Raw genomic sequence first — 23,525 nt, forward strand, 5'->3', positions numbered from 1 at the left:
TCTCCTTCTCCTTCTCCTTCTCCTTCTCCTTCTCCTTCTCCTTCTCCTTCTCCTTCTCCTTCTCCTTCTCCTTCTCCTTCTCCTTCTCCTTCTCTCTCCCTTATTTTTAGAATGAGGTGGCAATGCTTCTTAAGCCAATATCAGAGAAGATTCAAGAAATCCAGAACTTCAGAGAAAGGAACAGAGGAAGTAAAATGTTCAACCACCTCTCAGCTGTCAGTGAGAGCATCCCTGCCCTTGGGTGGATAGCAGTGGTGAGTGACACATGGGATGATTGGGAGGGGTGTTAATAGGCTTCTGGATAGTACAGCCCAGGATTGTTCCAAATCTTGCAGAGCACTCCAGTCTCATGTGTATAGTTCTTCAGTCTGCTACATCCAAGAAGGTAATAAACCTAGTATGCCAGGGGAGGTGTCTGACTAATGTTTTACTTCCTTTCTCCTTCTGTTGTTTCCTGCTACCATGGGGTGATGGTCCTAGTCTCCTAAACCAGGCCCTTATGTCAAGGAGATGAATGATGCTGCTACCTTTTATACTAACAGGGTATTAAAGGACTACAAGAACAGGTATGTTGCCAAGCTCCAGTATCCACTAGCCAGACAACAGAGCATTAACCATACAGTAGGTTTCACAGTGCTATCAGAGAAAGTATTTTGTAAAATCAAAAGCACTTGATAAAACCTTCTTGCGGTAGTATAGTTTTCCCTCCTCACCTCTGACCTGCAGCATGCTGCAGTGAGAATAGCAGCAGCATTAGCAGTGCTGGATTTCACTCTCTGCACATTTTAAGATTATTTTTAATTTTTCTGGTATTCCACCATCGTGAGCTTATATGCAAATGCCTATTTACATAGTGACGTGTGGCTAGCTGGCTGCTGTGCATCCTCCTCTCATTTGTTCTCTCAGACTATTGCTGTTCTTGCTCTTGGCTGGAAAACGTGTATTTAGGTGGTACATATATACACCTTCAGATTCCATAGCTCCTAATTTGATTTTTCTCAGCACCACTTCACTGTTCTTAAAGTGCACAAGGAATTCTCAAAAAAGGTTCCATGAATGATATCTGTGAACTGATGGAGAAAGAGCAAAAAATTCAGGTCCTTCTTATGCCCTCTTTGTAAAGTTGTGTATAAATCCTGTTGACTTGGTGCTTTTGAAGGCCAGATTTTGGCTCTTGATTTTTATATCCCAGTGAAGAATGGTATTTGCTATTGAATTTTTTTCTCTTTAGTGAGGAAAATTTTAGCTATTAAAACTTTCCACATGTATTTATATTTCTCATACATGTATAAATATATATTATATACTATATACAGTATGTTATTTTATATATATTATATATTATTCCTAAAGCCCAAGTTTATCTGCTGAAGGTAGTAACTGATGCTGGGGTAACTGATGATTTTTACACCATAGCATCAGTACTTACACTGGAGAAAAAAATGTCTCATGTAATGGTATAAATAGAGAACATTATTTAGGTATTTAGTTCTTCCTTTAATAAGGAAATCTTTTTCACTGAATCAATCCACAATGTCTGTATGTCTTCCACAAGTATGGAAGGCTCTCCCTTAACTTCAGTTGGCTTTGCATTAAACCTGTTGACCCAGGTCCTCCACATTATTAAGGATCAAATTCCAAAGAAAATAAATAGAAGGTAGACACACAAATCCTTGTAAGCCATCACTATTCACTAGTAATTTGTTGTAACTGTGGACTTCATCTTACAAGTCGTTTATCTCTACATATTTCCTTGTTTCATTTATAGTCCCATTGGAGGACTAACAATAACGATTCTAAAGCAAACTTGTGACTTGTACTTTAAAAATTCTTGATGCATAAATATTTAAGTCTGATGGCTGTAACATGACCTAGTATTGCCCTGGCCACATCTGAATGTGGCAGCCAGAATATCTTACAGAATCCCTGGATACTGAATTTTCTAAAGTTCAGCACCCTGAAACTGAGTCTGGGTACCTGCTGAACAGCTCAATGTGCCTTTAGTGCTTTCTCAGTTGACTTTGACACTGAGAAGAATGGTGACACACACTTCTAGCAGGAAACACTCTCTGCTAGAGGCATCCTTTGCCCTTGGTTTGTCCTCTAGAAGGATCTAGATGCTTTCCAGTGTAGTAGATTCAGTCTTTGCGGCACTGGGCTGGTTTGCTGCCTGCTAACTGATTTGTCCATGGCTTTAAGGCAGACATTGGGTTTTACCTGCTTTAAGCAAGAGCAGCACTGCTTTCTGTTTTTAAGTACATTCACACATAAATATCGCCTCTGTTTTTACAGTGACACACGCCATGTTGATTGGGTGAAATCATATCTGAACATCTGGTCTGAGCTCCAAGCTTATATCAAAGAACATCACACCACAGGTCTCACCTGGAGTAAAACTGTAAGTACTCTTTCTTTCTTCAAGAAGAATCATAAGAAGCCAGTAGCTAGTTTCTCTTTTCATGAGGGTCATTAGCTCAGGAAAAATAAATATGTAGGACAGGAAAAGAAGTCATGGTCCATGGATTTCCTAACCAAGCCAATAAATGTTTGAAATATAGGTGGAGATGTTCAGGCCATTGTGGTAGAGGTTTGGAGGAAGAGAAAATAATTACTTGGGATTATTATAGCCATAACCATCAGCTGCAGAGGGTAAAGAGAAGCAGACACAGTTCTCTGTGCCTGTAGAAGGTAGGAACAAGACAAAATGCAAAAAAATGAAGGACATGTCAGACCAAAGGAAAACTGGGGGAGCATGTCAATGGAAAAGAGAAGAGTGGTGGGAAGAATCTGAACAATGAGAGAGATTTAATATCAGGAAAGACAAAGACAAGGGATACATAACTTCATAGATGGCTAGCTTTATTAAACTATTATTTTAGACATACAGAAGTAACTTCTGGAAACAGAGAGAGTAAATATAACTGTATACCTAATTATTTATGCTCCTTATATAACCTGCTTCTGTGTATTGCATGTGAGATGATAGCAACGAATATTTTTCACTGAGTGGTATAAACATGAAAAATTAATTTTACGTTTGGTATAAATGTAAGAGTTTATGCCCACTGTCTACATTGATACAGTGTTCTATTTTACTTTATTATCAAATTTACTTTATTATCAGATTATTATCAGTTTATTATCAGATTGGGAGAACTGCTGAAATACATTTAAAATGTAATCAGCCTGCTCTTTACTGATACCATCTCCTAAACCTACTGTATACTTGCACATGCAGTTTTTCACACCAAATTTATAATTTCTTCAATGTACACAAATATAATTATTTTTAATTGAATGACTATTCAGAGAACTAATAAAGGCCACCATTTAGTTCTCAAAACAAACAATTTTAAGAACTTGGGAACATAGGGAAGTGAAGTAGAACTTTCAGATTAATGGCCTTCCAATGTATTCTGTGGTTCTATGAAGTGTAGCTTAACATGGAATAAGAGCTGGAACACCTTTCCTGTGAAGATAGGCCAAGAGAGTTGGGTTTTTTCAGCCTGCAGAAGAGAAGGCTTCATAGAGACCTTTTTGCAACCTTGCAATAATATATAAAGTGGGCTTGTGAGAAAGACTGAGAAAGACATTTCCAAGGCTTGTAATGACAGAACAGGGGACAATAGTTTTAAATTGAAAGACTGAATATAAGAAAGAAATTCTTTATTGTGGGGGTGAGGAGACACTGGAATAGGTTGCCCATAGAAGGTTTAGATGCCCCATCCCTGGAAGTGTTCAAGGCCAGGCTGGGTGGGACTCTGATCAATGTGGTCTATGAAAGGTGTCCCTGCCCATGGCAGGGGCTTGGAACTGGATGATCTTCAAGGTCCCTTCCAATCCAAACCTTTCTCTGATTCTGTGGTACCTGGAAAAGTTCCTTTCTCTCTCCCTCTATGGAGGTTATAACCATGTAAGAGAATGTAGGTTACTTGTGCTCAGCAACTGACTGAACCCTTCTCTTTATACCCTTCATGAGACATTGTACAAGGCCTTTCAGTTCTCAAGCATTTGAGTGCAAGTTCAAACACAGGAGAGAGCAATGATCTGAGCGTACATCTTAGTCTGAAGCAATGCAAAAATGTTTGAACATGATAAATTAGAAGACTGTAATTATTGACTACGTTGTAGGTTTCTATAGTAAAAAATTTAAATATTAAACATAATTCCTTTATTTAGTACAGTATTTCACATTAGGTACATCCTATTCTATTATGATCAGTGAATGTGAGAAGACCTAATGATTTTTCAATTATTATTACATAAGGAAAAAGGATTGTAGTACCCCATTAGCTGAATTAGCCTGAGAATCTGGGACAAAATTCATTCTGTTAATACAGAAAAAGAATAGTCTTCACCTTTAATAGAACTTCACAAGTATGGAAATAGTGTTGTAAAGTAGGGATTTGTTACAGCCATTTGATCAAACAGGAGGAGCTCTCAGTGCTGGTGAGTACTGGTAGTTTTTCTCAGCAGGGCAGCTGTTGCAGGTTAAGTTTGACTGGTCCTAAAACCAGTACCTCATCCATTGTATCTTTATATTTCTCTGTCTTCAGCTGTCCAAGAAATTGCTGAAATCTAGGTGTGACTTGTTTATTTATTTCCTGCGAACAATGCTCATTCCATCATGAGTGATGAGCCCATCATTGCATCTGAAGTATTGATTTCACTTTACTTTGGATATCACTCATATCTGGAAGTTGCCTTGGAAGTATGGCTCATTTAAATTATCCTCTATGTGTAAAAGATTAAATTTCAGACTCATTTTTATGGACGTATATTTTTTTAAGTTTTACTAAATGTGAGTCTAAGAAAATTAGAATCCAGTAAGTTATCAGGTTGTTTAAATAGCTTAAATGTTATTTAAATATTTCTATGAAGCTTGGTAACAAATACATTCCAGAAAGCAATGAGTTGCTCAAGTGATAATTTCATTTTTGTTACACATTTTAAAGTGAGAATGAAAGTCACAGATTCACATTGTGTGAAGTTAAGCATAAAGGTCTGCAGAATTGGGGTCTAGACAGAAGTATGATATATATAAAAGCTGTAGATATATTCCAGACACAGTTGTTAATCATTGCACACAGCAGCTTCCACTTAAATGCATAAAAGGAAAAAAGGAAAAAGGAGTAGTTTGGCAAGGCATTAACAAATTGGAACATTTATGAAAGGTAGACATTGGTGTAAGAAAGGTATTTCCTTACAGAGGGAGATAGAAAGAGAGAAATGTCTTGGGGCATATAAGTACAGATTTAAAAGTGTGTTATACCAATAATTTACCCTTCATATCTGCAGAAGTCAACAAAGCAATGCATGAAGTTTCTTTAAAAACCTCTTAAGTAGCACATTTGGATATTTCTAACAAGAGTGAAGAGTCAGGAAGAATGTTAACTACTGCTTCTCTCCCAGCTGTATTGTAATTGCTTGAACTCCAGCAAACCCCCAGGCGCATAAGCCTAGATCAGAGGGTTTCCTATGCTTGGGTTTCCAAAAAGAAGGGGACAGGATTTCTGAGTTGGAGCTTGGCCCCCTAAGCTATGGGTGCTGTATACTGTGGTGTGCACATTTATGTCTGTGCAATTTCCCAAAGCTGTGCCATTTCCAGCCTCCCATACCCTTCAATCAAGCTGCACAGGGCAGCTGCAGCCAGCCTTGGAACAGACAACTAGTGCATACAGGAAAGTGTTCTTGGCTCTGGCAGCAGGCACACAGGCAGATACTTCAGAGAAAAGAGAAAGAAATGTAATAAATTAGAAGACACAAAAACAGGTGCAAAGCATTGAAATAATGTCCAAGCAGTCACTTCTGATGATAACAGTTATCTCTATCTGCTTCATAAAAAGTTTGTGATAAAAGCAGATGTTCATGGATTTTTGGATCTAACAAAGTTCTGTCTCACTTGGGTTCTGTCCAAGATGTGTGACAATATTTTACTTCTTAAGGGCATCCTATTGAAATGTGTGTGACTGTGTGAGGAGAAAGCCAAGGAAGAAGTGAATAATACAGTGCATTTAAGAATACACTTAGAAGGAAATAGTGTAGTTAAGGACCTATAGACTTCTGAGCATCTGAACCCATTTTGCTCCTCATGTGGAGTGGTGGTATAAAACTGAACTGGACTATTTAAATTGGTATTTCAAGGCATGATGAATATGGTTGGGATATTTGATGGTACTGTGCTCACAGAATGAAAGTACCTATTTAATGTATGTTTGTGAGCAGGATTTAATCTGAAATAGTAATTTCCATTGATTGATTGTGTATATGTAAGAGAAAACAAGCTTGTCAGTGCAAGACTGATGGATCTACAGTATTTCCTTAAAAATGTAATTGTGTAGCTTGTTATCTTGGATGCAAAGTGTCCTCCTGTCTGCTACACCCTGTGCCTATACTCACTATACTCACTAAATCTCAATTTAGCCATCTTGACATTGTGGACAATAGCAATTACCAGCCTAATGGAGATTTGTTTTAATTTGCTACCAGATATGACATTCTTAGATGTCAGTGAGTCTTTGGAAAAAGCTGTTGTTACAGTGAAATATTTTAAGTGCCCAGGGTAGTATTTTACCTATGCAGTAATTGTCATTTTTTCTTGCTACAGCTTTCTGTCTTTAACAAGCAGTCTGTATAGTGACCTGTCCTTTTTCAGTTCTCTCTGATGAAGAGCAAGTGCCTTCTTTACCTTTTTTTTTTTTTTCCTTGAAGAAGGGATTCTATTGAAGCATGCCTCTTTCTACCCTCCACATATTTTAGTGATGAAAATAAACGAACAGCTGTAATATAAGCTCACAAGAATGCCTAATGAAAAGTTTGTTTGCTACAAGGCCTGCATGAGTAATCTGGGGGAAGTGAAACTTCTGCTCCTATTTCTGCAGGTTAACCTTGCAGTGAGAAAACAACCAGTAATAATGAGAGACTGCTGTAGTTTTCCGTATATCAAATAAGTGTTAAGACACAAATCTTGCTCAAAAATATTTGAGCAAAATTGTCTTGTACAATTGTTCCAGGTGGACTTAACTTTTTGTTCTTTGTATACAATAGTACTTTAGGATAGATTTTACCAGCAGGTGTATTTACAAACAGGAAATATTTAGAAACTAGCAGTGAATTTCATTACAGGATTTAGTTTCTAATACAGAATTCCACTCAAGTGATGAGTGAAATCCTCTCCCCCTTTACAAATCAAAACAACTTAGGATGAAGTCTACACATCTTTAAAAGCAGTTGAGACTTATTTAAATCCTGTTTCCATTGAAGACAGTATCTTCAAGTATTTTTTCTCCTGAAATAGCATTTTAAAAAACATTTATTACTCCTTAGATAGTACTCTAAAAACATTCTTTAAAAGCTGAAATTCTCCACAAGCTCCACACCAAGAAGTACCATCATAATTCCTACATTAGCCTTATTGAGTGCAATTATCCTAGTCTCAGTGCAGACTTGGGCATTTTATTTTAGTCTAAATAATTACCTCCAGACATTTTCTTATAAAATGGCACTGCCTCTCTCCTGTTCTATCAAAACATTTTCCTGTAATATATCGTCTCTGTACATACTGATGTGAACAAGCTGCAAAAGACCAACTTCTGCAGGCAAAAGCCTCCTATTATTTGTCCTGTATCTCTTCTGTGCTGTGTTTAGTTTGACCTACTTATCAAGCAGCCATCGTCTGAGCCACTTCACTAAAGCTAAAGGTCAAAACTCTAGTGCCAAATTCCAGCCACAGCCATGACTGCAATCCCAGAGGCCTTATTCAGATAGAAGTAAGGGCAGCATAGATATACCAATTTAAATGGCTGTATCTTGGATAAGATGTAGACATTTCCACAGTGCTCAGTTTTTCTCAGTGACAGCCTTTTCTCTCAATTTCTATATACCTTCCGTTCCTTTCTCTACCCTTCCCCTTCTCTATTCCCTGTTCCCTTACAATTTTTTGTTGAAAAAAATTGCATGCTTTATTTGCAAGTGTTTCTTTCTCAGAGAATAGGCAGTGTTCTGGTTTTTGGTACAGGATCAATTAAGAAACTGGCTATCCTGGCACTTCTACAATAGTTGCCTCTTTGGTGGAATCTGCCTCAGTCACATCCCTGTCCCTTTGAAAGAAAATATTTTTACTCTCTTATTCCAACAGTGGCTGAAAATATTTGTCTCTACTGTATATCAATTACATTCTCTTAACTTTGACCAAGCACCATTCAGACATGTTAAGGGAAAACCTGGGTGTGGCATGCAGCCTAGTTCCAATGGAAAAGGGAAAGGAACTACAAAATTGAAAGTATGCAAAATAGAGAGAAAAGGAAGGTATACCTTGCTAAAGGGATCGGTCTTCTTTTTAACCAAATTTTTCTATAAGTAAAAGATGATTGAATCTACCTTTTGGAGCACATTACTTGTTGGCAATTACTTTATCATACGTTCTCAAATTATTTAGAAGACCATGGCTGTATAAACATTTCTGGTTAGGTAACTCTGAAGATGTAAGCGTAATTTTAAATCCTGAGCAGGTGATAAATGGCAAAAGTATACTACAGGGGGCTGCAAAGCTTGAAAATTCTACAGATGAAGAATTCTGCTGAGACTCAGTAACAAGAAAATAACCTGGCCTGGTTTTTTGTTGTTTTTTGTTTTAACTGACAAAGATTACAGGCCCTGTAAGTCTGCTATTTCATCCAGTAAATTGCAGCTCTTTGGGCAGCGTAACTCCTTGCAGACAGGTGGCTTGAATAGGGTAGGTAATAGAACTGTTGTGCTAAGCTACTTTTACCAAAAAAACACCTTAGCCCCTGAGTCACAGTCCACCTGTTCCCAGAGGTTGATATATGATATTTTGAGCTTCACAGTTCTTGCCTTTTGTTGTGCATATGTATGGAAAGAACAATACAGAATGCTGTAATCATTTTAGGTGTGAAACTAGGATTACTGTAAAGGGGGAGAAAACAGGGATAGCCTTCCCTTTTTTTTTTTTTTTTTTTGAGAAGAATGTATTCCCCATTAGGATTCCTGTTTGTCTGCTGTCATGAAAAGGCTTTTCAATAAATTAAGGGAGGGATTTCATGACCTCCCTCTAAGCCACCTGTTGCTTCATCTGCAAATAGATACTTACCTCTTAATAGGAATGACTAATGAAATAGTTTCTATATTATCATACACATGCATATATAATTTTATTTATGTGCATTATATAGATGCTTATAATCTTCTGGCTCAGAGTAAAATCAAGCATTGCAGCTACAAGAAATGCATTGTTCAGATGCCTCTCAGCAGGTTCCCAGCACAAGAACTTTGTTCCCCTCAATTTCTGTGCTGCACTGTGTCAGCCGAAAGCTGGATAAACACAGAGGAACGTTGCGGGTGTTTGTACAGGGTCTGGCACATAAGCCCCTCATATCCCCAGAGATAGGAGCCTCTGACTGCGGCTCCTTGCTGCTGCAGTACTACAAATATAGTAACAGTGACATGGAAGGCTAACCCAGGGAGCTGTTCAACAAGAATAGCTCAGGAAATAGTAACATCTGCGATAAGACATGAAAAGAAATTCTTACTGTCTCTCAGTAGCTGGCTTCAGACATGTCAGGCTGCATACAGCCACCAAAAATTAGTGGTGGAATGGCATCCAGAGCACTTGTGTTATATATGAACAGCTTTTTATTTCTCTAACAAGATTGGCTTTGCCCTGTGCTCCAGGGGAAGGAAGCTTTTAGGAGAAATGTGCCTAACAAGGCCCAGTTTCTCAAAAGCAAAGGGCTTCACTCAGCTCTGCTGCAGTTTCAAGGGAATTAAATGAGAATTTCAGCCAGGCAGCTATCTCAACATAAACAATCATTACTTTCTTCCAGCGAGCCTGTTAAGTGAGAAAAAAAAAGTGAAAAGTGTACCTCACCCTTCTGCCAGTTGAATAAGATGAAGGTAGAAGTATATTTTGAGGCTGTACCACAATCCTGCAAACCCTTGCACAGTGACATTTATCAGACCCAGCGCTGCGAGCAGCATCAGACACTGTCGCTAAAGGAAACTTCTCTGCCACAGTCAATGAGAGGCCCTTGGGCCTCTCTGCAGATGGCTTGGGGTTATCCAGCAAGGAGCAAACCCTGACCCATTCCTTTCACCCCATTTAGAGCATGGTTGGAAGCTGAAGACAATTTTTTTCCCTGAGAGGAAATTTCTGGAATGTTTTATCACCTACAGAGCTCTTAGTACATGGTCACAGGGCCTGCATCTCCTGTTCCTGATAGGTCCTAGCTCAGAGAATTGCATTTTCTTCAATTTCAAAAAGCTCCAGGAGCGTGGTTCAAAGCACATCAAGTTCACTATGATGCAAAGCTACCAGGTTAAAAGTTAAGGCTTACTTTTGTGTTACATTTTCACTCTATCTCTTCCCCTGCTAATTCTCACATCATATTTGTAAATGATGGAAAAATGACCACATGGACATGTTAACGGGAGCAGTCAGCTATCAGTATAACTTGACGTGGTGTCTACAGACACCCCAGCACTAAGAACAGCAGCTGTTGCCGAGGCAAACAGCTGAAATAAAAGAGGAAGAAAGGCAGCTTGCAAACAACCGCCTTCACTGGTCCAAATGGCTCCTAATACTTTTTATGTAAAGACACACTGTTGTTAACATCTGCGTGAAGTTAATCTGAAGAGTTGTTTGCAAATAGCAAAGCTGCTGAGCACCTGCTGCTTTAGGATAGATGAACTTTTGTGGGCATGTAACATGCTATTTTATTTCCAGCAGCTCTCACAAACACCACCCTATACAGAACAGAAATGAATGGACTTTGTGAAGGGAACTTTTGTTGAAATTGGATAGGACTATACACAAGTCTTACAGATACCAGAACAGTTTAAGTGCTTGGTTCAGAAATATTCTAGAGCCTGAGGTTGTAAGTTGTCTTAGACTAGCAACGAAGGAAAGCAAAGTAATTGGCAGTGACTGAGGTTGGTAACTTGAAGGTTCATTTTTTAATAGATGTCAAAATGAATTTTAAAAAAAGTTCCTGAGACTACTTGGCTGATTTTTAAGTTGCCCTTTACATCAGTGCATCTGAGTGCAGCACAGGTCCCATTTTCCTGGCATGCAGGCAATGCAAGTGAAATGTGTATTCTGTATTTCCAATTCACTTTTATGCTTTCTGCCCCCTTTTGAGAGTTTCCCTGAGCCACTCTCCCACAGAGAATTTCACCTCATTTGAATGTTTGTTTGATTTCAGTTAGGTATATCAAAATGGCAAAGAAAAGAAGACTGTAGCCAGAGTTGGACTGTACCCTTCTTCCCAGCAGTGAAGTTAGTGAGACTTGTCTGGCTTTTCCATGCTATTTTAATTCCATGGGGGATTGTCCTGCTGGAGGTATCCATGCTGTGAGATGGGAGATCTACTGAGTGGAGCAGTTAAACCATGTACCTTAGAGACCTTTTTTTTCTGTGATTTGTCCTTCAATTTTGCCTAGCCTAATTTGTGATTGAAGTTGTTTGCAGTTTCCAGAATGGCCCTAGATGATGAAAGTAGCATGCTACGATATCAGTTAGCTTGTGTAGCTACCTGATATCAGATGATGATGATCAGTTAGCTTATGTAGATACCTGATTATCAGCAGATAACTGATGTAGCTACCTGTGACTCAGGTCTTAAACTAGACAAGATTTGCCATGCAGGAGAAAAGCTAACAAACAGGGTTCAGTCTGTCTTTTATTTCTGTGACCGTACAAAATTAAGAGAAGAAGTTGGAAGGGTGACAGAACCTCAGGTGTCTTTATCTTGTGACAGCTTCTATGTTCTTAATTAGGTCTAACTCAAAGTCTTTTGTGCTCAGTGGAGATAACCACTGACTTTGATGGAGGGACCAGGCTTGTAAAGAAAAGAAGAGGCAGATGGGCAGCATGAGTTCAATGAATACATTTTTTTCTTAGTTTTGAAACCCACTTAAAGGACTAGAATGTCTTAGCTTTCAAGCCAAAAATTGTGATTCTTGAGTAGACTTGTTTTTTCATGAGTACTTTTCTTAAAAGCAAAAAGCTTCTAGTTTCCCAGATCCTTTCCTACATCTTCTCTTTATTGAAAATAAATAAGACAGCTATCTCCAGTCATACAAAACCATGTCCAAACTTAACTGATGTGTTTAAAGTCCTTCCTTTTATCTGTACTTTGACAGGGTAGTTCTTTCAGAGTTCTGGGAGAGAGATGACCCACTTCCACAGATAAACCCCTCTGAGTTTTACTTCCATCTAATTACATGGATATTCCCATACTCTAGTTGCCATTTGGGAAACTGCCTTTGATGCACTACTCAGCAGCATTATTTCAGCCTGGAGTGTCCTGCATTGATCTGTGATGGTCTTGAGTTTGACACTTGAAGCAAAGGGACTGCCAGAGTGACCTACCATCTGTGTTAGATGCAGAATAACCAGATAGCTTCCAGAAGTTTTTTCTTTACTGCATCTCTGCAGCCTTTGCACAATTTAGATGGTGATAATTCTAAATGGATGTGTGAGTCTTACACAAGTTTCTGGAAAATCACAGCACTGTATTGATAGGCAGGTGGAAGCAGTAGGTATTTTTGAGAAATCAGATGTCAGTCTGTAATGTGGCAAGCAGATTTTCATCTCAGACTAAAAGTTATTAGCCACTACCACTACTGCTATTAATTGCCTTTCATAAAGCATACATAATTCATAACTGCATGTTCACACTGTGAATAGTGAGTGCCATTTCTGAGTATCTGAGTGTTTTAAAAAGCCTTGAAAATGCAATGTTCATAATTCTGGATAACCAGGGCATAGTGGATTCAGTTGCTATGGTTGCAGGCAACAGAAGGGGAAGATCTGTATTGCACCTCAGACAGCAATAACTGTATCACTAAATCCACTTACATTCTTTTTTTTTAAAATTAGAATCATTTACAGTTTTGCTGACTCTGCTGCAGGTAATTTCGCTGGCATTAGCAGAGGCAGGGAACAGGCACTATAAATTGAGGGCTCACTGAAGAAGTTGTCCCCAGCCAGAAACACTGACCTATAACAAGGAAGTGTGTAAGCAGAAGCTCTGAGTTAAATGTATCCATGCAACAATGGAATGTCTCTAAAAGCAGACGGCTTTAGTCACAGTATATCTTGACAATAAATGATAATTTGTTCCAAAAGGAGAATCTTCTCATTTGTTTACATTAGCTTAAAAAAAAATTTAGTAACATGAAGAGAGCTTATTCCCTTAGGAGATCTTGGACTTTTATTTTGTTTTTAAAATATATCTGAAGAGTAAGTGAAAAAGGAGTATGTGGACCTCAGCGATTTTCCTGTTATCAGTTTGGCATTACAGGCCAGAACAAGTTTTACTTTTTAAAAAATAGCTGTAGTTTTCAGTCCTGTGAGATGCACGAACCAAATCAATACTTTGCTGTTTCTGTTTAGTGGAAAGCAGAAAGAGGAGTACCATAAATGGTTAAAAATATCCTCAGAGGTCAGCAAAGCAATATCTGTTTCCAGGATGGATTACCAGGGGTGCACTAACAACCTCTAGCTCTTAACAAAGGTAGCCAGTTTAGAAGAGCAGTGGCTCCATAAGTTGCTGTAATTTTCCCATTGTATCTGCCCACCTGTGGGTATCTGTGTATTTGCTGCTGCAATGCACAGTACCTCTGTAGCTAGCTGAACTTGTCAGAACCAATCTAATGTTCTCAATCGTTCTTTTACAAGTTCCTTCTGTGCTGCAGAGAGGTAGGATCAGAGTGACACTCAGTGGCAGGATAGTAAAAGTCATTCTCAGATTCTCTCTAACATCTATTATAGGATGTTAGGGCATTCTTACAAAATTTTAGTCAGATAATTATTAGTGTTTTCTGTCTGTTTGATAATACTCTATGTAAGCGTTGTAATTCAAACCAAAATATGTACTTTCAGTTATGCAAACTGAAAGATTGCTTTACTTACTTTGCCAAGGCTCCCTTCGCTCGTAATTTGTGTGTTGTGATCTCCTGCAACTGAAAAAAAAAAAAAAAAAGGAAAAAAGAATTTAAGAAATTGAACTAAAAACTCAAAATTGTATTTCAGAGTCAAGAGACTTGAATCACTATAGTTTTACATTCCGTGGTATTTGCGTCTTTACAGGTAACTTGAACAGTACAAAGAATAGCATTTTTCATCTTGCATACAATTTATCATGTTTCCTACATATAACTGATAGTTCCTGACCCTCTCAGTTATTTGTGCTGTACCAAAACATTTTATCTGAAAGAAAAAATAAAAATAAAAAAAAATAATTTTTCTTTTTATGTAAGTATTCACTGGAATAAATTGTGGAATAGTTAATGTTAAAGGTCTTTAACATCAGCCCTTACAAGTGTTTGTGACAAATAATTTAGGTGGAGTAGTTCTGCAGTAAGGGTAGAGTGAGGGCTGTCAGGCTTTCTAGCTGTGCTTGCTCAGGTGCAGGGAAGGATTCATAGGATTACATTAGATTATGGAGTCAGAAACTCTCCTGAGCCTGTGGCTTTCTAGAGTCACCCAAACTCACAGCATTCCAAGATGTTAATAAGTAAGAACTATTGTCGGACAATATTTCTTAAAACACTCTGTGTAAAATAATTTCCCCCTGTCTCAAACAGGGTCCTGTTGCATCTCCCATGTCCATGAGATCTGTTCTAACCAGCGGCTCCTGCCTTTCCCCGCCACCTCCGCCACCGCCTCCCCCGGGACCGCCCCCCATCTTCGATACGGAAACCACAAAGGACGAAGGAACTGCATCTCGCTCAGCGCTCTTTGCACAGCTTAACCAGGGAGAGGCAATTACCAAAGGTCAGGAGAAAAAAAATAGAGTTGTGATCCAGGAGTCAAACTATATCAAGAGCTCTTGCATTCACAGCATTCTTAAGTTACATTCTAGCAGCTCAGATCCTTCTGAGGCTTACAATGGTCCGATGAAGAAGACTGCATACCAAACCTCCTTTAGAAACCACAGTACCCAAATAAGTTCAGTACACCTGACATGCACACCATTTTGAGGTATCTTTAATTTTAAGGCAGCCAAGCTGGATATCTTCAGCCCCCAGTAACTGGTCAATCTCTTGTGATTGCAATAAAGTTTTATCCCTCTTTCTGACTCACACTGAGTGTACAAACCTGTGTCAAAATGTCTTACATGTCAGGTGAAATAAAGCTTTTTTGTATTAATATTGGACAGTTGTAATTTAAGTGTATGTCTGTGAATTTAAATACCTATGATTGATATATTTGCATTTAATGCTGCAGAGATAGGCCAAATATTGTTATAAGTTAGAAAGAGAAACTGTTTTACAAATGGAAAAACATGATAAAACAAGCTCTCTCAGAGCTTGCTACAGACAGAGAGGGACCTAGGAGACATAGTGGGATTTTCTGCTGAAGACGCTAAGAGCCCATCCACGGTAGAAAAGGTTTTATATGATCTGCTAAAAGTATGTCAGCAGTCACACTTTAGGTCATTGCACATGTAAACCTTGAGGAAATAAAAAAAGAGTAATTTCAGAGAATAATATAACACAATTACAAAACTTTCATGCTTCAATACGAGCACTTCTAGGATTGGAAAATAACCTCTCTTTCACAAGCACCCTTTTTTTCGGTTTTTTAGGGCTTCGACATGTCTCTGATGACCAAAAGACTCACAAGAACCCCAGTCTACGTGCCCAAGGTCCGCCTGTTCGTTCTCCAACAAAAAGCCATACTCCAAGTCCTACCTCTCCCAAGAACTCCCCACAGCAGAACCATGCCCCTGTCTTGGAGCTAGAGGGAAAGAAGTGGAGAGTGGTGAGTTCCAATCACATCTCTGAATTGCTCCTTGCACGTTGCAAACCAGAAGGAGCACTGAAACATCTTGTCTGTCACTAAAATGCAACAAAACAAAGTTGCAACTAAAATGGGCTGAGTTCTCCATTTCTCTGTATTGCTGCAGTTCAACTTTTGCTGTTCTGTAGAATTTTAAGTTAATTCATTTGTCTCTGAGAATCACTTATAAATTCATCTCACTGAAGAACATCAGAACCAGCATATAAATTCCTTGCAAAATCAGACAATGCCCCAGAAACAAGTCCAGGTGAGAACACCAATTAAAATCCCTTTCTACAGGTCATTCCTGTGAATGAGAGAACTGTCATCACCACTCTCTCCAGTTTCCCTAACCAGTGGAATGATACATGTTTTTCATTGCCCATTCCATGCAGTCATGTCTTCTGTGCTTAAAAGTAGAGGAGTGTTTTCCTTTTCCCCAATCTACAGATGGAAAAAGGAGATTGGTTTAAAGTTTGGCTGTTAATTTATGTAGGCATATACCAAAGAATTTATGAACGAAAATTGATGTGACTGTGTTGGTTAAGAGGGAGCAGAAAGAACATGCAGTTTAGTCATGCAGAAGGTTGTATACACAGTCAGTGTCTATTACAGTGGAGTCCAGTTTGCATAAGGTGCAGTCACTGTTTGCCTGTGTTATGTTGCCTTATGGTTCTACTACTCGGCACTTTCCTTGTGGATCCCTAGCCTTTCTTGGACATCCATGGACTGTAATTGTTCTTTTAAGTAGTTCTAATGAACACTTCTAATGAAAGGAGTTTCTTTGCCTATTACTCCTTTATTGTATATGGTAATGCCTGTATGTGTTCACAATATGCTGTATCAAACATTATATAACACTTGGGGAAGGAAAACTTGCTCTGTTCCACAGTCTGAACCAGATGGGAGCCAAACAGCAGTTTTGTGAGTGCCTTTTTATATTGTTATGAGCATAACAATTACTTGCATCTTTACTGCAAAATTAATGGATTTTATCACTGTCTGTGCTAACTTCTTCAGCTCTGAAGCTCTAAAAGATACAGTGTCATCTAAGGGTCAGTTAGGTGAGATATCTGGTCACCAAGCAAATTATGATTTTAAGCCACAGGAAGGATATTGCTCTGTTGTAACTGAAGATGCAATGACTCGAGGATAAACTGTACTAAACTCTGTCTGACTGTTAGCTAAAGACAACCAATTAAATAAACTTTCTTTTGAAATAGGAATATCAAGAGGATAAGAATGACCTGGTCATTCACAACACTGAACTCAAGCAAGTGGCCTACATTTTTAAGTGTAACAAATCTACACTTCAGATAAAAGGAAAAGTCAACTCAATTACTATTGGTGAGTAGGTAGTTCAGCTGGGTTTTAAGTGACAATCTTGAAAAATCTGACTTACATGATTAATAATGCATCTGAATCATTCCATTCACTTTAATGATTGATCATGAGAGTAAAGTCACTCAGCAATGCAGTGCAGGACTGGGAATTTTTGTAGTTAATGTAGCAGGTGTATTTGCTTTTGTCTTGCCTTTCTTAATTATGATTGCTTTTATTTTAGACAATTGCAAAAAGTTTGGTCTTGTGTTTGACAATGTTGTGGGAATCGTGGAAGTGATCAACTCCAGGGATATTCAGATTCAGGTAAATATCCAAGAGAGATGAAGACAGAAAAAGTGGGGGAGAAAAAAGCCCAACATGTAGTTACAGGAGTTTTTAAAAACTCACAGAGCACAACAAAAGTAAGAAGTACCCAATTGAATCTGATGCATATTTGCACTAAATTCTGCTGCTGTTTTTAGAAGATGTTTGTAAGAACTATTTACTATCACTGAACAAAACTCCCGCAGCCCAGTGCCTTCTGGTTCCGGTGAAGCTGAGAGGTCTGGCAGAACTGTTACTTCTGTCCCTGATCTGCTTGCTTTCATGCTAAGCAACTCCCAGCACTTGAAAGTTCAGTGGTGCTTACAGAAGAAATTAGCAGTTAGCTAATGGATTTGTAAGTGCACAAGATTTTTTTTTGTTTGTTTTCTTTTCCTCTCAATGGAAATGTTCAAATAGACTGTCAAAGGACAACTAATTTCTATGCAGTAAAAGTAGGTGCTGGGATTTCAAAAAATCTCTCTGGCCAGTGACGTGACACTTTATATAACTAGGCAATGTACTATTTTGCCTTCAAAAAGCTTCATCAGAGATCATCTTCCTTGTGATTCTCATGAAAAGAAAATTCACGTATTTTAAATATATACATTGCCCTCTCTACTGGGGACACTTGTCCTGCTCAAAATATACAGTCTGCCTGACATTAACAGCACTTCAGTCATCCCATTCCAAAGAGGTCTAACTACCTGCTTAATACTGGGTTTTGTCTGACACACATAACGTAATCTCAAGAAGGAACTCCAGGACGTATTATTTTAAGTGAAAAAGAAATGTTAATTATTATATTAAACTGCCACTCTTCAAAGTGAGGTCTTTTTCTTAAGAGGTTGTACTTGCTGTATGACATTAAATATAGGCAGTCCTGCTCCATGCTTCAGAAATAATGGTCACAGGCACCACAGGGAATAGGAGCAAGATGGGGTTTTTATATTTTGAACCTTGTGCAAGTGACTGACATTGCTACCAACTGTGCATTATCTTCTGAACTGTAACAAGCAGTTTTATTCTTGATCACTACCTGTCTTTTTGCAGCAAAGGCAGTTAGTTAAGGATCCCAGGCACTTATTTGAGCAGTTTTAAAATAATTATATTATTTTTAATCATTACCTCTTAAACTGTTCATGAAAGCTGAAAAATTCAAAAACTTATGTAATGAATAGCAAAACCACAGTTTGCTAATACTAAAATAAAGTGGAAATGCCTTTTATAAGAATCAAAATTCTTAGAATCAAAATTAATCATGTTCTATGAATATTGCATAAGGCTTCTATGCATGTCATGGAGCAGAGTGAGGATCCACTTAAGAAGGCAGGGTCTGGTTATATGCTGTATGCTGCTCAAATCAGGCAGCTCCCACAGGACTGGTGTATGCCAAGTGCTAAGCACCTCAGCTTTCTCAGTAATTTGAAGACCTGAGTTCATAATGTACAAATACGTGATATAGATTTCAGTAAATTAATCCTAAGGATTTTGCTAAAGTGACTTAAGTGCCATATTGCTTGTCTCTCCTTTATCTCAGTAGTATCTTCTTTTCTTGCCAGATGTTTGCAAGAATTTTTAAACACCCCTTCCTTCTGTTCTCCATTGCATAAGAACTAGTTGAAGAAAATGAACTTTAAGTTGCATTGATCCTCTGCGTAGCTCAAACTTCAGGATAAGGGTGGGATGCAAGAGGACAGACCACTTGGTTTACTGTCACATTTAAGGAGCTGAAGCTGAAAGATATTCTTTAATTAAGTGATGGGAGACACTCTCATTAACAAGTACATCTGTGTCACATGCTGCCACATGTTCTATGGTTTAGGATAATCTCTGCTGTTTTGATGTCCAGAGTATATTGCCGTCCTTGCTAGAGAGGGAAGGAGCAGGAATTTTTACTGACAAACAGTGAGTCCAGCTGTTAGCCATGAAGAATTCTTTCAGTCTGAAAATTGTAAACAATAGATTTCCCTTCCTCACCTCAAGTAAATCTTGTGTTTGTTCTTAAAAAGACATATGGAATAGATATTTAATTAAATTGATCTTAGTCCTTATTTAGAACTCTAGCTTACCTGAAGGGGACAAAAACCCTTTCCTGTTGCATGCTGCAAGAGCTTTGAAGTCTTCAGAGTGTATTAAAAATCCCTTGTTGAATACTACTTTATGCTGGGGTCTTTGCTCTTGCTGGGTTGAAGTTGACATGTTTAACTTATTAAAGTCTCACTAATGAGCAAGGTGAACACTGCCTAAATATCAGCACAAAAGTATCACTGAAATTAGAGTGGATCAGAGAAGTACTGTCATCAAACTGTGTACTAAAAGCTTGCTGTATATTACAGATTTGTTGTTGTGTATAAGTCTTTGTTACCACCACCAAGAATTTTCAGTGTCCAACAAATCAAATCAAAGCAACACATAGGCAGGTGACACATAGATCAGATGCTGGTGGTCAAAATTAGACCTAGAAGGCAATGAGGATTTTATTATCAGTATCTCTGTTTGCATTTTAAGATTTGATGTTAAGCAGATTTTATTTTGCAGGTGATGGGGAAAGTGCCAACCATTTCTATTAATAAAACAGAAGGCTGCCACATCTACCTCAGTGAGGAGTCATTGGATTGTGAGATTGTGAGTGCCAAGTCATCCGAGATGAACATTCTCATTCCCCAAGATGGTGATTATGTGAGTGAGATATTTTTTTAAAATTTCTTTTCTGTTCCATAGTAGTCTCGGCAGTTAAGAGCACTTAAGCTGCTAGGAAAGAAACTGATGTAACATGCATATTATGTCACCAAAAAATGATCCGAAACTATTTGATTTCTATGTGCCTGTATCTCAGGAGGAATAATTCCTTATTTTCTTGGGCACAAAGTAATTTCAGAGATCAGAAATTATGTCTTCTCTTTCCATTCTGATGGATAATGGCTTCATGCTCTGCCCATTTGATCTTCTTTTTATATATCTAAACATAATCTCCCAAAGAAATTACCTTCACAGAAGAGTGCTTAAATCTGAAGATGATGAGATTAAAACTAAGATAAATATAAGATAATACTACTGCAGGTGAAATACTACAGTATAATATACTTGTTTTTTCTAAAGCTATTGATACATGGGTAGCAGCTGTAGTACTTTGTACTATTTTCAACATATGACCTTAAAAGACACTTAAACTGGTGCATTTTCCCAGTTCTTTTCCCGTTCTAGTAAAATTTTCATACTGCGCCCAGTGGCATTTCTAGTAAAGTCATGCTCTGTAACTTCACACACAAGTAAGCAAAGTTTGCTCATAATAGTTCCCTGGTGTCCTCAACAAAGAAGAGTTGGAATTGCAGTGCATGGCCATAGCCAAAATATAAATTTCTTGTTAGAGTTTTGGGCTGGAATTTAGTACAGGGGTTTAGTCTTTATAAAATACGTAATGAGAATTTTTGTGCTTCACATTTCCAAAAGTGACTGCTGGATGCCCAGCTTTAGACGAGTAAAAAGGGAACAATTCTTAGTGGGTGTATATTCACCTATTTGTTTTCAAAAAAGAGTCCTTTTGGTCAGTCTCATCTCAAAATCACCATAACATCAGAAATTACTGGCTGTCAAAACACCTCTTTGAGGTCTGAAAGAAAAACCCTTCTCTTCATGTAATTTTTTGTTTACTGGGTACAGAGAAATACTCAACCACTCCCATCATTTCACTGAATTTGTAGACTGGAAGGGCACTCTATTTGATGTTCTGCTTCATTTTGTGTACCCTACAAAGGATGCTGACTATTTTGAAGTGTATCACACTTAAAATTATTGGAGTTTTTAATTTTATTCTATTCTTCCATATTACAGTATTGCTTTTGTCCTTAAAATTAGACTCCTGGCTTAATCTCCACATCTAAATCCTCTCTACTGTCTTCCAACCCAGACACCAATGGAATCTGAAGTCTTTTCTGACATGAGGCTTATTTACTTAGTTGATGCAGATAATGGTGTGAGAGGGATTATTGCAAAGTAGTACCATACCAAGGCTATTTGAAACTGGGTAGCAATCAGGCTTTTTCCTGTGTGGCATTGTAAAATAGCTTCCTAGGGTAATGAAGAAGGCTTCCCTCTAATCCTGGCATGTCTGAGCTATCAATGCTTTCGCAGTCATGTAGAACTAATAGTATTCCACCAGTTTTTATGAGATATCCCCTGTTTGTTTAACCATCATTGTTGCTTTTGTTTCCTACCAGAAAGAATTTCCGGTTCCTGAACAGTTCAAGACAGCATGGGATGGATCTAAGTTGGTCACTGAACCTGCAGAGATTGTGGGTTGACTTCCTCACGCCATCAAGCACTTGCTGACCGTGGCCAGACTGTGGCCAGCACACACAAAGCAGTAATGTAAAGAACTAGAAGTAGCAGGAGTTCATGCTGCTGTCATAGGCCTTCAAGCATTAGCTCTGCATGCTAGGAACAATAACACATCTGGCACCCTTTTGTTAGGCATCCCAGTCCTGGTCACATCTCCACACAGTTTGCTTTCACATACAATTTGAATTCTGAATGGGAATGTAATAGGTTAAACCCCCCCACCTTCCAGTCACATCATTGGTTTGAAATACTGTATACATTAAGCCAACATGCTGCATGATACACTTTTTTTATCATCTTGCTTCAGTGCATTCCCTTTTGTGTTTCTGCTAATCAAAAACAGCATTAAGACTTTAAGGTGTTCATTTTTACCTATTAAGCAATTCCTGTATGATGCAGTAAAAAATGTACCTGTAGAAATTGCAGTTTCATGCAGTTCTGTGGCAATCATAACATGTTTCATTTTAAACAAGCAAAAAAGGACAACTTTTAGCACAGCAATACACATTGCTAACTGATTTTTTTTTTTTTAAATCTGGTAACTTAATCAAAAACATTTCTAATATGCATATTTAGAAGATCCCACAGTTTTCTGTGAAGTAAGATTTTATTATGGTTCACAGACTTGCTGTTTCCCCCTCATTTCTTGCAAATTAGGAATTCTTTCTAAGATAGGGCCTCATCAGTGCTAAAATCTTGCAGGAAATTACTTGAAGGTTTTTTGGTCCTTGGATTATTTTTTTTTATTTTTTTTGGTGACACAATCTCTCACATTTTAAAATTTCACCTTTTATCTTGCATCTTATACAGAAAACCAGGGAGGACAGACACATCTGATACCAGCTAGATTTTCTTTCTAATTAAGTTCCTTTAAAATACTAGCTCATTAGTTCATTAAAATGTAGCTCATCATGTTCATTAAAAGGATCATCCTGGGGTTTTTTTCCCCACTTTTGTAGGACTTATTCAGTTTCAAATATGTCCACAAAGCAAAGCCATAGATTTATGCCATACTAATTCTGAGCCCAGATAAAGGAGTAATTTCCTCTTTAGGCCTTTACAGTCCCTACTTTACAGTCCCTATGTGTTTTTTAAGAAAGGTGGAAAATTGTATACATTTGTACTATTTCAGCACATAGTACAAAAAAACTTAAAAAAATTTAAAAGTCAGCTTATGTTTTTGATCACTTGTAATACTTTTCACTCAGTGAAATCACAGTAAGATGCTTGCAGAGCTAGTTACAAGCTAAATTTTGTGCCTAACTTACCTTGAAAGTACATTAACTCTTAAGGGTTTTTAAGTATATCTTTGATTGTAAACCCTACACAATACAACCAGTAGTGCTCATTCCTTACGGTTTTGCTATCTGATGTTTAACCTATGTGTATAATGTGTTTGCTTTAATATATATCATTTTTTCAACAGTAAACTTCTTATGAAATAAAAAGGAAAATGTACTTGTTTAAAAACAAAGTTGTTCAGAGCTTACTTTATTGCACTGTTTGTTCTACAGGCTTTCTCTTCCTTAAACCCTGTTTTTCAAAAGCTGAAGTGAGAAAAGCATCTAAATGTAAATAGCTTTTTTTCCTATGAAAAGCTTCAATGGATGTCAAATGTTCTTAAATAGAATAGGGTGCAAAGAGGAGGGAGCCAGGCTTTCTTCAGGGGTGCCCAGTGACAGGACCAACCAGAGACAATGGGCACACACTGAAACTCAGTACATCAGGAAACTGC

At 37.9% G+C, this 23,525-nt stretch overlaps 1 protein-coding gene across 1 annotated transcript in view; it reads left to right on the forward strand.

Annotated features, from left to right (window-relative positions):
- Positions 1–23,264, forward strand: part of CAP2 (cyclase associated actin cytoskeleton regulatory protein 2) — a 68,816-nt gene extending 45,552 nt beyond the window's left edge. The window contains exons 5-13 of the mRNA XM_015619116.3: positions 111–254; positions 481–566; positions 2,293–2,398; positions 14,608–14,797; positions 15,612–15,787; positions 17,029–17,152; positions 17,370–17,452; positions 19,991–20,131; positions 21,670–23,264. Coding sequence (XP_015474602.1) covers positions 111–254; positions 481–566; positions 2,293–2,398; positions 14,608–14,797; positions 15,612–15,787; positions 17,029–17,152; positions 17,370–17,452; positions 19,991–20,131; positions 21,670–21,753 — 1,134 coding nt within the window. The 3' untranslated portion in view covers positions 21,754–23,264. The remainder of the gene's footprint in view (positions 1–110; positions 255–480; positions 567–2,292; positions 2,399–14,607; positions 14,798–15,611; positions 15,788–17,028; positions 17,153–17,369; positions 17,453–19,990; positions 20,132–21,669) is intronic.
- The last annotated feature ends 261 nt before the right edge of the window (positions 23,265–23,525 follow it).

The sequence above is a fragment of the Parus major genome, chromosome 2 (genome assembly GCF_001522545.3).
Source record: "Parus major isolate Abel chromosome 2, Parus_major1.1, whole genome shotgun sequence".
Lineage (NCBI taxonomy): Eukaryota > Metazoa > Chordata > Aves > Passeriformes > Paridae > Parus > Parus major.